Source organism: Microcebus murinus, chromosome 21 (assembly GCF_040939455.1).
Source record: "Microcebus murinus isolate Inina chromosome 21, M.murinus_Inina_mat1.0, whole genome shotgun sequence".
NCBI classification, from domain to species: domain Eukaryota; kingdom Metazoa; phylum Chordata; class Mammalia; order Primates; family Cheirogaleidae; genus Microcebus; species Microcebus murinus.
Window position 1 is genome coordinate 38,558,913 of NC_134124.1, and position 18,473 is coordinate 38,577,385.

General features: G+C 38.1%; 1 protein-coding gene across 3 annotated transcripts in view; it reads right to left on the minus strand.

Moving 5' to 3' along the window:
• The window catches only part of SYN2 (synapsin II), a 168,440-nt gene that overhangs the window by 66,479 nt on the left and 83,488 nt on the right, over positions 1 to 18,473 (minus strand). The window contains exon 1 of one of the 3 annotated variants that reach the window (XM_075996327.1): positions 9,889 to 12,000. The exons of the other annotated variants lie outside the window; for them this stretch is intronic. Coding sequence (XP_075852442.1) covers positions 9,889 to 9,917 — 29 coding nt within the window. The 5' untranslated portion in view covers positions 9,918 to 12,000. Of the gene's footprint in view, positions 1 to 9,888; positions 12,001 to 18,473 lie in introns of those variants that run through there. 3 annotated transcript variants of the gene reach the window in all.

Below are 18,473 nucleotides of genomic sequence, written 5' to 3' on the forward strand. Positions count from 1 at the left end.
GTAGGAGTCAGCCTACTTAAATTCAGATAAAAGTGAAGTAAAATGTTAGGGCAGGGAATTCTGAGCCAATGGCACAAACAAAATACAAAAGTGAGAAACACCATGGAATGTGCAAAGTTACTGTGCACAAAATATGAGGCAGGGGACTGGGCATGGTGGCTCCTGTCTATAATCCCAGCATGTTGGGAGGCTGAGGCAGCAGGATTGCTTGAGGCCAGAAGTTCAAACTGGCCTGGGAGGCATAGGGAGACCTGTCTCTACAAAAAAAAAAAAAAAAAAAATATATATATATATATATATATATATTAAATTAGCTGGGTGTAGTGGCATGCATCTGTAGTCCCAGCTACTCAGGAGGCTTAGGCAGGAGGATCGCTTGGGCCCAGGAATTCGAGGTTGCAGTGAGCTATGCTGATGCCACTGCCCTCCAGCTTGGGTGACAGAACAAGACCCTGTCTCTAAAACAAACCAAATATATGAGTTAGGGAAAGATGGGACATGAGGCTTAAAAGTCATGATACTACAGCAGAGGGCAATTGCATAAGGTTGGAAATTGAGAAAGGCTTCTTAAAGAAGGTGGCATTGGATTCCAGCTTGATCTGGAAAGATGAGTAAGATTTTAATAGGTGAAGATGAGAAGGAAGGGGGAGAAAACTTAGTACTCTGGGAGAAAATATAGGATACATGAAGGAGATACTGGGAAATAAAAATACAGAGGTAAGCTGTGGCCAGACCACAGAGAACCTTGAATGACTGACAACTCCTAAAGTTGAGGCTGAGATGTATTGCCTCAGGTAATGGCTAGAGGCCTAAGAAAAACAGAAGCTAATGAGGAAACTGCGGTTATAAACACCTATCACCTCCAAGGGCTTGGAAGGCCCTGAAAAACACACCTGGCCATGGCATTCGGCTTCCTCTGAAAGACGCAGCCAGACTGGCTAACGGACAGGAAACATCTGTGCCACCATGACCTGCCCGAATCTGCTCTCTCCCTATCCTTCTTGGCACCGCAAAAACTGGGAACAGAACAAAGGCTAAGGCAAGCCCCAGCCTGGGTCCCAGAGAAAAACAATAACACGAAGGGGCCAACCTGATTTACTAGTAGGGAAGGATAGGTGGACCCTGTCAGGTCTCATCAAGGGGAGTAAAATAGAAGACTCATTGTTACTCTTTCCTCCCCTTGGGAGATGAGGCTCTAAACAGTAGGTTGTGCTTAGAAAAGCACTGACCTGGAAAGGAAGCCTGGGTCCTCGTCCAGATCCCGTCACTAGCTTGCTGGGTGCCCTGGGCAGGCTATTTCACTCCTCTAGGTCTCATTTCCCCATTTGTGTTGCAAGGAGGCTAAACCAGAATAGTGGTTCTCAAATCATATTCTGTGGATCCCATAGTATCTCTGGGAACCCCAACCCCATTTTAACCAAAGCAGCTCCATGTTTATCTGTTTTATATATAGGGTTCTGCCTAAATCTTTGTTTTTTAAAAAAATCAGATACTTAAAAATACGTGAAAACTCCTGGACTTGAATCTCTTAAGACACCATCTAGCTTCAATGGTCTATGACTTTGTGGTTTTATGATGAGTTGCTCTTTGGGAGCTCCCACCTTGAGGTCTATTGGGACTGACATTGTATAAAAAACTCAAAGTGAAGAGAAGGTCCAGACAGAGCGAGCAAAAGCAGGTATGAAGGAGAGAAGAGAGGAAATGAACCTAGGAAAAACATCAGGAATGAAAAAGTAGGCAGCTGAGGAGCCAAGCCTCCAAATTGACCCCAAAGGCTTTCCTGATGTAGGTAAAATCAGACAACTTGAAAAGTGACTGAAGAGAGGGCTTCTGGAAAGAACTGTGGAATATGCTTAAAATTCTGGCTATATGTTTTCTTGCAAATAATTAAAACTACAAATAACGGCCGGGCGAGGTGGCTCACGCCTGTAATCCTAGCTCTCTGGGAGGCTGAGGCGGGCGGATTGCTCAAGGTCAGGAGTTCAAAACCAGCCTGAGCAAGAGCGAGACCCCGTCTCTACTATAAATAGAAAGAAATTAATTGGCCAACTGATATGTATATAAAAAATTAGCCGGGCATGGTGGCGCATGCCTGTAGTCCCAGCTACTCGGGAGGCTGAGGCAGAAGGATCGCTCGAGCCCAGGAGTTTGAGGTTGCTGTGAACTAGGCTGACGCCACGGCACTCACTCTAGCCTGGACAACAAAGCGAGACTCTGTCTCAAAAAAAAAAAAAAAAAAAAACTACAAATAACAAAATTGCCTGTATGTGCCACACAATTTAGCACTGTAGCAAAAACTATTGTTAGAGAAAAAAAGAGGGAAAAATTGGTGTTGAGGGGGAAAAAATAGCTGGTAAAGGTATATAGGAAAAGCTTATTTCTTTGTTCAATTATTAAAAATTTATCAAATTTCTGCTAGGGGTCAGAAACTGGGTTAGGTTGCCGGGATTGCTTAAATGAATAAAACTCTATCCTTGTCCTCAAGGAGCACAAAATTTAGTGGAAGAGACAGACTCATAAATAGAGATGGGAAGCTCAGTTCAAAAAACCCAAGTGTTCACAGTGGAAGAACGGTATCGTTCAGGGGACACTAGCTGATTTCAAAATAGTGGCCAGAAGAGAAGATTTTTATTTTTTACCTGAACAAGAAAGGATACCTGGCACTTAAGCAGAATAGAAGCCTGCTTCTCTAGGAACTAAAGAAAGGGAAAATAGGCAGATCTATTAAAAGAAAATAGTGAGGACAGGAATGAAGGTTAGGAAGCCAGAACTGAAAGGTAGGAAAAATGGGAGTTCTCTAGCAAAAGTCCTTTTGCCGCCAGGTCATTGACAACATCAGGGTGTGGCCATAGTCACTATTCTTTCAGTCATCTTTCTCTTCCTAGTGACCTTTTCCCTTTTCTCCTCTCCCAACTGGGCCTCTACTCTCTTCTCCCAAACTTTCTATGACCATGCTCCCCATCCATGTTGGTAATCTGAAACACAGCATCCTCACAAAAATCCCTAGTTTCAAGTACAGAAATCCGATTAAGAAGGACTTTTTCATTTCCTTTTCCTGAGAGTTCAGCGAGGTGGACGATTTTTGCTGTCTGTAGGCTTTGGGATCATTATTGCCAGTCTTTGATTTATCTAGGCCACCTCCCCGAAAAGAGCTGACATTAGCCCCTTGCATCAGCTAATAGGCTCAGTCCATCTTTTCTGGGCTATTATTAACCCTCTGATCCTGACTCAATGACTCATTCAGGGCTCTGACATTCTTGGCTGACAAATGCCTAGTTAAAAGGACAGGCACTCACCTAAAAGTGAAGTAACAATATCAATTCAATTAAGTTTTTTAAAAATTATTGAATATCTATTATATGTTAGGAGGTTCTGTACTAGTAGATGGGCATACAGAAATGAACAAGTCTAGACCCTGCTCTGAGGAAGCCAACAATTACCCAATTCATCAAAAGGTCACAGAATGCCTACTATGTGCTACATATTGTACTAAGTGCTAGGGGACAAAAAAGTTATATTCCGGGGAGCAAGTTCGCACTACCAAGACATACTCTAAATGTAAAATTAGGGAGGCAAAAATCAAAGACTGTCAGCCAGACCCCTCAAGATTTAAGTGCCTATGTAAATTGGAACTCTGGAGTCCTTGCACACCTTTTCCTAGGAACCAGCTGTTTAAAAATAGGTTATTAAAAATACATGCGAATAGGTTAGTAAAAATATAGAATGAATAAAAGATGAAAGGGGACTCCTGAACCCTAGAAGGTTTCATCTGACACATGGCCCCAAAATTCATGTTTTTCACACCAATTTTCTTGGTGCTTATTGGAGGTAAAATAGAAAAATATTCTAAAGATGAAGGTTGAAACTGTTTTTATACAGCTACTGAGAACTGGCTGTGGGCTCTCTTCCTCTCCAAAAGTTGATTTAATTTTACTTTTAAAGTATTAAATTCTAAAGTAGGTAGCCGTCCACGCAGCAGGATTTGAGTGGTGAAATATATCCTTGCCTTCTGAAACTCCACCATATATTCCTTTAGGTCCCAAAGAGCAGCAGTATGATAAATTGGAATAAGGTGTCATGGGTTCAAATGCTGGTTCTACCATTTATCAATTCTTTGACCTTGCAGAAGTCACTTACCTGACTGAGTCTACTCTAGACTATAAGTCTTCTGCTTTCCAAATGAGTTTTCTTTCTACAAAAATTGCCTTTGTTCAGGTGAAAATGAGATCATTCTTTGGTATGACACAGGTGAAATCATTTCAGAGTAATAAGACATTTATCCACCAGAAAAAGCAATTAAGGATAAAATTTGGGACTGAGGGGAAAGTTTTTTGGGGGCATATTGTAGAGGAAAGGTTCTGGGGGGCAGATGAGGCAGGGTTAATAGAAACTTGTCACCCTAGCTTAGGGCCTGGTGAGTGAACTCCTGCTACATTCATCTGGCCCGGTATTTGCCTTTTTCTCACACTATGCCTATCTGATGACGCTGTGGAGAAGGTAGGTAGGAGAAGGTGCTCAAAGAGGAACTAGTAGGTTTCTAAATTTGATTTACTTCCCCTTTCAACATTTGACAATGGAAAATTTCAACTATACAGCAAAGCTGAGAGTTGAAAGAATTTTACAAAGACTCCACCACCTAGATTCTATCATTAGCATTATAACACTATTCAAAAATTAACTCAAAATGGAATAAAGACCAAAGGATAAAACTATAAAACTATTAGATAGAAACATAGGGATAAATCTTCATGACCTTGGATTAGGCAATGGTTTTTTAGGTAAAAGCAAAAGTAACCAAAGAAAAAATAAATTGGACTTCATCAAGAGTAAAAACTTTTGTGCATCAAAGGATACTATTAATAAAATGAAAAGACAACCATGGAATAGGAGGATATATCTGCAAATCATATATAGAATAGGGGTCTAGTATCCAGAATATATAAGGAGCCCTTACAACTCAACAACAAGAAAATAAACGACCCAATTAAAAAATGAGCAAAGGTAGAATCTGAGGGTATTTTGTAAAAAAAAAAAAAAAAAAAAAATGAGCAAAGGACTTGAACAGACATTTCTCAAAAAAAAAAAAAAATATATATATATATATACACAAATGGCCAAAAAACACATAAAAAGATGCTTAGCATCATTAGTAATTAGAGAAATGTAAATCAAAACCACAATGAGATATCACTTAACACCCACTAGGATGTCTACAATTTAAAAAGATGGATAATAACATGTGTTGGTAAGCTTGTGAGAAATTCTCATTCATTGTTGGTGGGAATATAAAATGGTACAGCACTATGGAAAACAGGTAGTTTATTAAAAAGTTAAACATAGAGTTATTAATACCATATGACCCAGCAATTCCATTCTGTAGTGTATACCCCAAAGAATTGAAAGCAGGTGTTCAAACAAAAACTTGCACATAAATGTTCTTAGCAGTATTATTTCCAATAGGGAAAGGTAGAAATAGCCCAAATGTCTACCAACTGATGAATGGATAAACAAAATGTGGTATATCCATATAATGGAACATTACTCAGCCACAGAAAGGAATGAAGTACTGATACTACAACATGAATTAACTTCAAAAACATTATGCTAAGTGAAATAAATCAGGCATAAAAGAGTAGAACATTGTGTGACTTCATTTATACTAAATATCCAGTATAAGTAAATCCACAGAAACAGAAAGCAGATTAGTGTTTGCCAGAGTTGGAGAAAGGGAAATGGAGAATGAATGTTTAATGGGTACAAGGTTTCCTTTTGGAGTGATGAAAAGTTTCTGTAATTAGATAGTGGTGATGGTTATACAACACTGTGAATGTACTTAATGCCACTGAATTGTACATTTTAAAATTGTTAAAATGATGAATTTTATGTTATATGAATTGTACCTCAATTTTAAAAATGGGGAGGAGTAAATATAGCCTGTCTTTCTGAAGCATCATTTTTGCTCAAAAGTTTTTCACCTTTTTATTTTTTAAAAGGTTTTCACATTAAACAATTATAAATACTATGAACTAGAGCACAAATTTATATATATTTTAAAATCAAAACATATGACTTCAAAATATTTCAAGTTAAAGGCAGCAGCTCTTGGGGTACATATGTACTTTCTTTTCCTTAGGAATACTTTGGTGGGGAAAAATTACTGCATGAAGATGTCAATGCACAGAACTAGGATGCTGATCTGGACCACAGTCATTCCTAGAGAGTCGAACAGAGAGGAGTATGAAATGCTTCTTTAGGATGATAACAGACAGACTAATGTCACCACCACTAAGCTTAGAACTTGCACAAAACCCTCACATAAGAAAATTCTGTCACTCAAAGAACAGGCACTAAATACCTCCTTAACAGTTCCTCTATTCACATCTTATCTACTCTACTTATCTACCCTGGTCATTACAACCCATGGTGCTCACTCCTCTCTAGACTACCATAGAACTTACTATTTGCACCACAATTATATACCTTATACTAATTGTATTTGACAACTCTTTTGTTTGTTTTTTTGAGACAGAGTTTCTCTCTATTGCCCAGGATAGAGTGCAGTGGCATCATCATAGCTCACTGCAACCTCAAACTCGTGGGCTCAAGTAATCCTTCTGCCTCAGCCTCCTGAGTAGCTGGGACTACAGGTGTGCACTGCTGAGCCAAGATAATTTTTCCATTTTTAGTAGAGACGGAGGTCTCGCTCTTGCTCAGGCTGGTCTTGGTCTCCCAGAGTGCTGGAATTACAGGCATGAGCCACTGTACCCAGCCTTGACAACTCTTAAAGTATTTATTTTTAAAAAAGTGCATTAGTGCATTGCATAATATCCATGGAGGCAGCTGAGGCACAGTATAATGAACTTTCATGTGGAGCAGAAGAAATGGGCTCATGTTTCAGCTCACTAGCAATATGCCATTCACTAGTGATGTGCTGTGATCCTGGCTGGACAATCCCTCCTCTTCCAGCTTTAAAGCCCTCATTTACAAAATCTTTATAGTTATTAACAAGGATTATAACAGTCACTGTGATAATCAAAGTATTTGGCAAACTGCCAAATACTATGCAAATGTGAGAGATTCTTAGTACTTATATTTTAATGGGTTAAGAGCCTTATAACTTCACTGCAAATTTTGAAAGCACAGCCTATATGTCTGTGTTCTCCACAGCTGCAAGCTGGGTTTGAGTATAGGACAGGCACCAAGGTTTCTTCTCCTGCCATTTAATGCATAGGGATCCCAGAATGATACATCCCAGCACACTGGCCAAGGATTCTCCAATTCTTTAATGTGAAACAGTAGTCAGCATCACCAAGGATGAATGACCCAATGCAGTGAACTCATGGGGAAGGAGTTCCAGATTTCTTTTCCTTAAAAAACACCCCACTAACCAGAACCACTGGGTAAGCTGGTCAAGTGGGCAATACATTGACACCAAAAGCAAACTCAAAACTTCTGAGTCAGAAGTCCCACTTAAGATAAAGAAGAGGAAGATCTAAAAAGCGAGACCTGCTAAAAGAAGAAGACCGTTTCCTCTAAGCCATCCAATAGGAATGCTTAGGAATTGCCAGTTCTTTAAAAGTTCGTTTAGGGTTGGGTAAGGGCCTGGAAGGGATCTGAGTGGGATGAGATGATGATATTAATCGATGATGATAATAACAATAATGACAACTCACATTTACTGAGTGTCACAATGCACTAGGTACTACACTAAGTATATACAGATTATAAGCCCATTAAGTATTATAATTATTGCCACTTTAAAAAGACAAAAGCAAAAGTTTTATCAAAAAACTTGCCTTAGGTTATTCAGCTAGTAAGTGGTAGGAGCCAGGATACAATTTTAGAACTGAATTTCTTTCAAGCCTGAGTCTTTAATCCATTATACTCTATTGCCTTTTACACAGATTCTAGACAGGCACAGTTCCCTCCTCTCATCCTGTATCTACCCCAAACCTAGGAGAGTTATCTGTATAGTTGAGTCTTTCTCTTCCTTTCCTCATAAAGGAAAGAGCTGGTATCAAGAAAAAATCAAGGAAGTCTGGAAGTGAAGGGTGTATTGGGGAAGGAAGGAAAGAAGAAAAGAGAACTAACATTTACTGAACACTAAGTAAATATCAGGCACTTCACATATTTCCTTTTTATATTAAAGCAAAATATGTTTACTGGTTTTTAGATACTACACAATTAGACAAGAAGGAGAAAGTAAAAGATTTTCTCAATCTCACGTCCCAAAAGCAAACTCTAATTGGTTTGATGAATGTAATAGTAAAACATAATAATATAAATACCCATACTTTGATTATGTAATCTTCATAATCTTGAAGCTAGGTGGTATTATCCATTTTATTTTTATTTTATTTTTTAGGAATTTCCATACTTATTTTCTTTTTTTGTATTATTTATTTCATTTTTTTATTTCAGCATATTATAGGGACAAATGCATATTTATTTTCCTGTTTATGTTTCCTAAGGAACATATAACTTAATAATCTTTTTGGATAGGCCATCTAATATTTAAATTTCAAATTACTAAAGGACAAGGGGAGGGGAAGTAACATTTACTGAGTTTCTCCCATGTGCCAGAAGCTTTATGTATGTTCCTAATTTAATTTTCACTACTCCTTGAGGTTCACATTAATATCTATATTTTATAGACATATTTACCATGAGAAGACAAACCAGCTTGATGTGTATTCAAAGCCCAGGATAATTCCAAGGTGGTATCATCCATTTTAGAGATCACATAATGAGCCCAGAGAGATTAAATATCGTGTCCAAAATGATGTAGCTCAAAAGCAGGGAGTCTGGTGACTCCCCAGTCCCGGCCGTCTCCCTCACTGTGCCTCTGTCAACTGTGCCTTCTGTGCGTTTCTTCCCTCACACCTCTCCAAGTCCCCAGGCCCTGACCGTGTTTCTATCTTGAGTCCACCTTATTCCAATTTCCCAGAAAATACTCCCTTAAAATTATTTCTGATAATGGCACTTTCTGGTAAGAGAAAGCAAGAATGAGAAACCTTCAACATGTAAATGAATATTTAGGACTGGAATTAGAGGATGTCAGCGGGGCCAATTACAAACCTTCCTTAGTCTTTATGATCACCTTTTTTAAAAACTGGACATCAGGAATAGGTATTTGAGTTTTCTCCATACAACTCCTCACCCAAAACTTTCCATTTATTTCCTACCTCTCTCTTTTTTAAGTAGATGGTCAGGAAAAGCTCTGAGAAACTGATTATGTCTTTAAAAAAAAAAAAAAGAAAGAAAAACAATAACAACAAAAATCTAAAAATCAACCAAACAAAAATCACTAAACAATTCATGAAGCTTGCAGGACCCCATTTCCAATAACTGTTCCTATAGTCAGATGTTAGATAGAAGATGACTGAATTAGCTCACACTGGAGTCTGATGACTTAATAACAGCTTTTACTCCTGAGGGGAAAGGAGAGATAAGAAGAGGACTTTACATAAAAGAGGGACTCTGTTCAAAAAGAATGGAACTGGAGTTGGAACAAGCTAACTATCTTGTGATATTCTTTAAAAAAAACCACAAAACCCACCTCTGCCATCAACTCACTGTCTTGGGCAAATCTCTTAAATCCCCAAGGGCCTCAGATCCTCCAGTTGTAATAAGGCAGTTCAACCAGATGATATGTAAAGCCACTTCTAATAAAAACATTCTGATGTTCCCAAGAGTTGGTCTTACTTTCTTAGATGAGAAGAAACTAGCCTTTCCCAAATGAGATTCACTGGAGGTTCTGTGAAAGGTCTTCTATAGTCAAATGACTTTAGGAAATGTTGGGCTAAAATCTATGCTGCATTGAAAGATAAGAGATAATAAATAAATCATATTACTTCTCCTTACATGGCAGTCTTTAAAATACAGTACCATGTTTCAGAAGCCTCCATGTTAGTCATCTTGGATGGGAATGACCTCTCTGGATGACCGTTAGCAACTGAACAAGGCAGAGAATTGTATTACCTGGCCTGATTACAGTGACATCATTACACTGACAAGCCCTCTGACAAGGATCTGCTAATCTATTTTAGAGCAACCAGATTGTCAATAAGGGCTGAGCAAATGTCATTATACTGCAACAACACCACCCATCACTCAAAACTACAGGTTAGAAATCTACCCAAACAGGAAGGAAAACATTAGCGTTAGATAGTCCCAGGATAACAGGCTTTCAATTACAAAGATAAATTTGTCTTAGGAGCTATTGTTGGTATCCATCTGGATCCTAAGAGGAAATAGCCCAGCTTCAAGTTATTTTTTCCTTTAGCTAGAATATTTTTGCTGGATGTCTGGAATCAAAATATATAAGCACCTGGTTATAGGAAATAGTATGTTTAAATAGTCAAATAGTTTATGAAATAGTAATAGTAGCACAGGACATTGGAATGTACAAGATTATCTAACACAACTTGTCCTTACCCCTAAAACACACACACACACACACACACCTCTAGCTAGCTAATGTTAGGGGCAAGATCTGAATCCAATTTTTATCTACTATTCCAGTGCTCCTTCCTAGCAGGAAAAAATATAAATGACGTTTATGTGAATGAGCACTTTGCAAAATTTTGCTTTTAAAGCATTGATTTAAAAAAAGAAGACTGCTAGGAGACACTATACTCTCATTTTATTAAAACTTCAAAGAAATTACAAACTGAATTACATATGATTTTTAATCAGAATAGTGGCCACAGTTGTGAATTATATAATTAATTATCCATTCTTTCATTTATTTATCTAAGTATTTACTAAAACAATACTATAAATGACACACCATGCTATATACTAGGGATTTAAACATGAATAAGATTGTAACCCTCATATATATAACTCCAAACATTAATTTTTAGTCACTGATAATATAAATACCAGTATTTTCTAAGTGTTATAATGTACCAGGCATTAACCTACCCTAAAGACTTAGGATCCAGTAAATGAGATAAAATATATACACAAATATGGTAGGCAGAATTCTAAATGGCTCCTAATCACAGAATTATTGAGTATAAGGGATTTTATCCCCATAAATAGGCTATTATATGACACAGTTGACTTTAAGATAGGGAGATTATCCAGGTGAGCACAAGCCTTTTAAAAGCAGAGAGTTTTCTCCTGCTGGGGGCAAAAGAGGCAGTCAGAGATCTAAAGCATGAGAAGGGCCTGATGTGCCATCAATGCACTGAAGACTGAACAGACCACACATCAAGGAATGCAGGTGGCCTTGAGAAGCTAAGAGTGGCCCCTGGCTGACAGCTAGCAAGGAAGCAGGGATCTCAGTCCTATAACCACAAGGAATTAAATTCTACCAACAAGAACCAGCTTGGAAGCAGCCCCAGTGTCTCCAGATGAGAACTCAGCCCAGCTGACACCTTGATTTCTACCTTGTAAGATCCTAAAGCAGAGAACCCAGCCATACTATATCAGACTTCTGACCTACAGAACTGTGAGCTAATAAATAGGTGTTGTTATGCAGTAATAGAAAACAACAAATCATTTCCAGTGTTGGAATCATAGAAATTGTATGAGTTTATAGTGTCTGGGATACCATGTGGCTTCCCTTCTGGCCAAACTAGAAAAATTTTTCCTGTAGTCTAACACAGTCCATGTATTCTCCTGAAATCTTAAAAGAGAAAATCTTCAAGTGAGACTATGTTAATTCTGCAGCTAAAGGTCTTTGAGAATATTATGGATTGTTTCATTGGAAGCTTCTGATGTTTTCCTTCCTTACAAAGCTCTTTGTCCTAAAACAGGGTTGTCAGCCGGGCAGGATGGCTCAGGCCTGTAATCCTAGCACTTTGGGAGGCTGAAGCAGGAGGATCGCTTGAGGCCAGGAGTTCAAGATCAGCATGAGCGGCCAGGTGCGGTGGCTCACACCTATAATCCTAGCACTTTGGGAGGCTGGGTGGGAGGACTGCTTGAGCTCAGGAGTCTGAGACCAACCTGAGCAAGAGCGAGACCCCCATCTCTACTATAAATAGAAAGAAATTAGCCAAACAACTAAAAATAGAAAAAAAAAAAGAAAATTAGCTGGCGCGGTGGCGCACGCCTGTAGTCCTAGCTACTCAGGAGGCTGAGGTAGGAGGATCGCTTGAGCCCAGGAGTTTGAGGTTGCTGTAAGCTAGGCTGACACCACGGCACTCTAGCCCATGCAACACAGTGAGACTCTGTCTCAAAAAAAAAAAAAAAAAAAAAAAAAGATTAGGATGAGCAACATAGCAAGACCCCATCTCTACAAGAAACAGAAAAATCAGCTGGGTGTGGTGGCACACAGCTGTAGTGCCAGCTACTTGGAAGGCTGGGGCAGAATGATCACTTGAGCCCAGGAGTCTGAGGTTGCAGTGAGCTATAATGATACCTCTGTACTCTAGCCCAAGCAGCAGAGTGATACCCTTCTCCATGGCTGCCCCCCCCCAAAACCTAAAACCAGAGTTGTCTTCTGATGTCAGGTTTTCTTCACTCTTCATGGGCTACCTAGGACAAACACCCCTTAGAAGTGTTTTCTCTCTTTCCTTTATATTCCATCACTCAAGCTTTAGTTAGAAGTTTATTATGTGCCAAACATTGTGCATAGATAAGAGATTGTAGTGATTCAGAGGAAGTCAAGGTTACTTTGAGGCCATGTAAAGGTGAGGTATATTTGGAAAGGCCAAAAATTATTTCACCAGGCTTTTGGATATGCAAAGAAGTCTAAGTTTAGGGGTCAAGAATGCTGAAGAAAGGGTTCTGCCCAGAATTTCAATAGCTCTATTCCTTTTACTCCAGTAACTAGATTTAAAGTTCCTTGTCTAATACTGCAGCCACTGCATGAGTTGGCATTCTCCTAATTTAAACTTGATGAACAGCTGAAATCAGATTGCTCATACAATTCAATTATGTTGTCAGAGACACAAGCAGTTCCCTCTCAATTCACAGCAGGGTCTGCAAATGGAAAAAAATGGATGAGCTTAAAGGGATGATCAAGGCTTCAGAAAGAGTGATTACATGTATTGTGCTCACTTAGTGCTAATAATGCTCAAGAAAAGATTTTAAAAAGAATCAAGTTCATGGATCGGCAGACTCAACATCGTTAAAATGTCTATGCTACCCAAACTGATCTACAGATTCAATGCAATACCTATTAAAACCCCATCATCATTCTTCACAGATATGGCAAAAATAATTTTATGCTTTGTTTGGAACCAGAGAAGACCCCGCATATCAAAAGCAATTCTAGGCAATAAAAACAAAATGGGAGGTATTAATATGCCAGATATCAAACTATACTACAAAGCTGTAGTAATTAAACCAATCTGGTATTGGCACAAAAATAGGAATATTGATCAGTGGAACAGATCTGAGAACCCTGATATAAAACCATCCTCATATAGCCATCTAATCTTTGACAAAGCAGACAAAAACATACACTGGGGAAAAGAATCCCTTTTCAATAAATGGTGCTGGGAAAACTGGATAGCCACTTGTAGAAGGCTGAAGCAGGATCCACACCTTTCACCTCTCACAAAAATCAACTCACGCTGGATAACAAACTTAAACCTAAGGTATAAAACTATTAGAATTCTAGAGGAAAATGTTGGAAACACTTTCCTAGACATCGGCCTAGGCAAAGAATTTATGAAGACCCCAAAGGCAATCACAGCAGCAACAAAAATAAATAAATGGAACATGATCAAACTAAAAAGCTTCTGCACAGCCAAAGAAATAGTCATGAAAGTAAACAGACAACCTACAGAATGGGAGAAAATATTCGCATCCTACACATCTGATAAGAAGCTGATAACTAGAATCTACTTAGAACTCTCGAAAATCAGCAAGAAAAAATCAAACAACTCTATCAAAAAGTGGGCAAAGGACATAAGCAGAAACTTTTCTAAAGAAGACAGAATAATGGCCAACAAACATATGAAAAAATGTTCAACATCTCTAATCATCAGGGAAATGCAAATCAAAACTACAATGAGATATCACTTATTTCCAGTAAAAATGGCCTTTATCAAAATGTCCCAAAATAACAGATGTTGGCATGGATGTGGAGAGCTAGGAACACTCCTACACTGCTGGTGGGACTGCAAACTAGTTCAACCTCTATGGAAAGCAATATAGAGATAGCTTAAAGTGATACAAGTGGATCTACCATTTGATCCAGCAATGCCATTACTAGGCATCTACACAAAAGATCCAATGACACTCTACAAAAGAGACACCTGCACTCGAATGTTTATAGCAGCACAATTCATAATTGCAAAGCTGTGGAAACAACCCAAGTGCCCATCAATTCATGAGCGGATTAATAAAATGTGGTATATGTATACCATGGAGTACTATTCAGCTCTAAGAAACAACAGTTATATAGCACATCTTGTATTTTCCTGGATAGAGCTGGAACCATACTACTAAGTGAAGTATCCCAAGAATGGAAAAACAAGCACCACATATACTCACCAGCAAACTGGTATTAACTGAGTAGCACCTAAGTGGACACATAGGAACTATATTAACTGGATATTGGGCGGGTGGGAGGGGAGGGGGGGGCAGGTATATACATACATAATGAGTGAGATGTGCACCATCTGGGGGATGGTCATGCTTGAATGCTCAGACAAGAGCATTATTTGAAACCTTAAAATTTGTACCCCCATAATATGCTGAAATAAAAAAAAGGAATTAAATGAACATTTTCAAATTGTATATTGAATTAAAACTTAGATATAATCTATATAAAAAAAAGAATCAAGTTAATGCTTATCTATGGTACCACCATCTCTTCTTAGTTGTTTTAAGTTTTGTTATTTTGTTTTGAAAAATGTTTTACATGTGCTTAAAAAGGATGTGTGTTCTCTTATTTTGAGGCATAGTATCTGTATATGTGCCCATTAAATCATACAGATTAATTGTGTACTTCAAATGTTCTATATCTTGACTGGGTTTTTTGGTGCTTGACCTTTAAATAATTAAGAAAGATGTACTGAAATCTAGCAAATACATTGCATTTATAAATTTCAATTTACAGACTTTTCAATTTTGCTTTATACATTTTAAAGCTATTTTAGAATTATTAAATCTTCTCAGTTTAACATTTTTGCCTTAAAATATATTTTGTCTGATATTAATAGGACAATTCTAGCATTCTTTTTACCTCCCTAAGCTCTACTGAGATATTATTGGTACCCTAACATTATTATGTTTAGCGTTTGGTATAGCTTTTTTGATATTTTTACTTTTATGCCCTATGTTTTCAATATGTTTCTTGTAAAAATCATGTAGTTGGATTATTTTTAAATTCTATTGGATGAGCTCTTTCTCTTAATGGCAAATTGTGGCCACTCACATCAACTGGGATTGCTGTTATATTTGAACTTTACTGTGCTTTTCATTTGCCCTATATGTCTTTTTTTTCTTTTCATGCCCCCTTCTTTTTTATTTGTTAATTTTCTGAGTCTAGTTTTTCCCTGTGCTGATTTGGAAGTTTTATACATGCTATTTCATTTCTTTCAGTGATTATTATTGAAATTAGATTGTTGACTGACTAAATTGAAATTAATTGGTACCATAATTCCCATCCCAAATAATTCAAGTATCTTGGAAGAGCACTTCTCAATCATTAATGTACACGTGAATCCCCTGGTGAGTGTGTTCAAATGCAGAGTTCAATTAGTAAGTATGAGGTGGTTCTGATATTCCGCAGCTCTAAGCTCTCCAGTGGTGGAATGAAGAAGCAAGGCCTATCCCCCTTGACATGGACATGCTGTTGCTACAACCGAGGATTTTAATTGTCTTTTAAAATTCCATAATCATACATTATTATTTTAGACAAGATTCATTTAAACCAGGTGTCCTCAAACTACAGCCTGTGAGCCGCCTAGCACATTTATCCGGACCTCTGGGTGTATTTGCCGCAGCTGCCTGTCCTGCTTAGCAGCCGACTCGCCCCGTGCCCACAGTGCGCACTCTCCAACCGTCTGAGGAACAGTGAACTGGCCCCTGTTTAAAAAGGTTGAGGATCCCTGATTTATTTTTTTATTTTTATTTTTTTTTGAGACAGAGTCTCCCTTTGTTGTCCAGGCTAGAGTGAGTGCCGTGGCGTCAGCCTAGCTCACAGCAACCTCAAACTCCTGGGCTCAAGCAATCCTCCTGCCTCAGCCTCCTGAGTAGCTGGGACTACAGGCATGCGCCACCATGCCCGGCTAATTTTTTTATATATATATCAGTTGGCCAATTAATTTCTTTCTATTTATAGTAGAGACGGGGTCTCACTCTTGCTCAGGCTGGTTTTGAACTCCTGACCTTGAGCAATCCGCCTGCCTCGGCCTCCCAGAGAGCTAGGATTACAGGCGTGAGCCACCACGCCCGGCCAAGGATCCCTGATTTAAACTCACAGAAAAGTTTGCTCATTTCTTTGCCTGCCTTTCCTTCTTACATCTTCGGTTTTCCTTCTGAGATTACTTTCCTTATTCCTGAAATTTCTTAAACAAAGCTCCGCTAGGTGATAAATTTTATTTCACCCTCATTCTTGAAAGACAGGGTTACATTAGTGGTCTGGGGCAGACTGTCTGAATTTGAATCCCTGTTCTGCTGGTTACTAACTGTGGACCTTATGAAACTCACAGAAATTCTCGAGTCCTCAGTATTCTCATTTGTAAAATGGGGATAAGAAGAGCACCCATCTTAAGAGGGTTGCTGTGAGGATTAACTGAATTACCATAAATTAAGCATGTAGAACTGTATCTGGCACATTGTAAATTCTAAATAAGTGTTAATCATTATTATTACATAATTCTGGGTTGTCAGTTATTTTCTCTCATCACTTTGTAAATATCATTTCAGTTCTTCTGGCCTCTACTGTCATTGAGAAGTCTTTCATGTGTGTATCAATCAGAATATGCTGCAGTAATAAACAATCCTCTAAATCTCTGTGGTTAACACAAGAAAATTTTATTTCTTGCTCACACTATAGTTTCTTCACAAGCAGGAATGAATGAAAGAAATGAAGATCAGTCTGAGCTGGGGATGGTCAGAAGAGAATGAGATTTATTCCTATTCTTTCTTCTTTTTTTCTACATTTAATGGATGGTGCACAAAATTAAATAATGATCTTTGTCTCATGACACATTATCATCACTTATCCACACATTCATTCAGTTATTGTTATTTCCCTGACTTGGTGAAAACAAAGCAAAGTGTTCATGGGGTTTCTAGATCCTTGTAAAAACCATATTGAACAATACCAACATATGGGAATGATAACCACTATTCTTAATGCATCTACGAATAGCAAATTCATCAGCAATGGTAAGCTTCTTCCTACATCATTTTCATGTGGCTAAATTCTTCCCAATGCTTCAAGGTTAAAATAAAGTCCCATGTTCTCCTCTAAAATGTTTTTCCTGATTGGCCAATCATACATGGTTCTCTTTTTCTTTACCTCTTACCACCTGCACCATTCCTTTGACAAGTGATCACATTCTGCCTTGTAGAATTCCACCTTGACAATTAGTTGCTAAGTTAATTGCAGAGACTGTGTCTGACTCATCTCTGTATCCCCCAGGCACTTACACATTGCCATTAAGTGCCTTCCCACTTAATAGTGACTTTGCCAATGCCCTGAAAGGATTTAATGTATCTCAGAGACACTGTCCCTATAATACCTACAATTCAGTCTTACCCCTCTGTAAGGGATATTTACACCATACTCTGACATGCTTAAGGGCTATACAAGTAATTTATCTGCATTCTTTTCTCAAGTCTCTGCACTCTGCTTCTTTTCTTTCTTTCTTTTTAAAAATCAATACATAATTCACATATAAGAATCACCTGGTTGAATTGTACAATCCAGTGCTTTTAGGATGGTCACAAATTTGTGCAATCATCACCAGAACATTGAAATCATTTCAAATAGAAACCACTTACCCATTAGCAGTTGCAGCCTTGACTACTAATGGACACTCACTAATCTACTTTCTGCCTCTGTGGATTTGCCTAATTCTGGACATTTCATATAAATGGAATCATTCAATGTGCAGTCTTTTGTCTCTGGCTTCATTTTAAAACATTAATAGTTTATCCACGTTGAAGCATGTATCAGTACTTCACTCCTTTTTATGGATGAATAATAATATTCCATTGTATGGATATACCACATTTTATTTATATATTCATTAGTTGGTAGGCATTTGGTTCGTTCTACTTTGGGCTAATATGAATAATGCTATCATAGCATTTTTCATGTACAAGTTTTTATGTGAATATGTATCTTCAGTTCTCTTAGGTACATACCAAAGAGTAGATTTTCTGGGTTATTATTATAATAACTCTATATTAAGTCTTCTAAGACATTGACAAACTGTCTTCCAAGGCAGTGTCAACATTTACATTCCCAGCAATAATGTATGAGGGATCTATTTTTCCACTTCCTCCCCAACACTTGCTGTTGTCCATCCTTTTTATTATAACAATCCTAG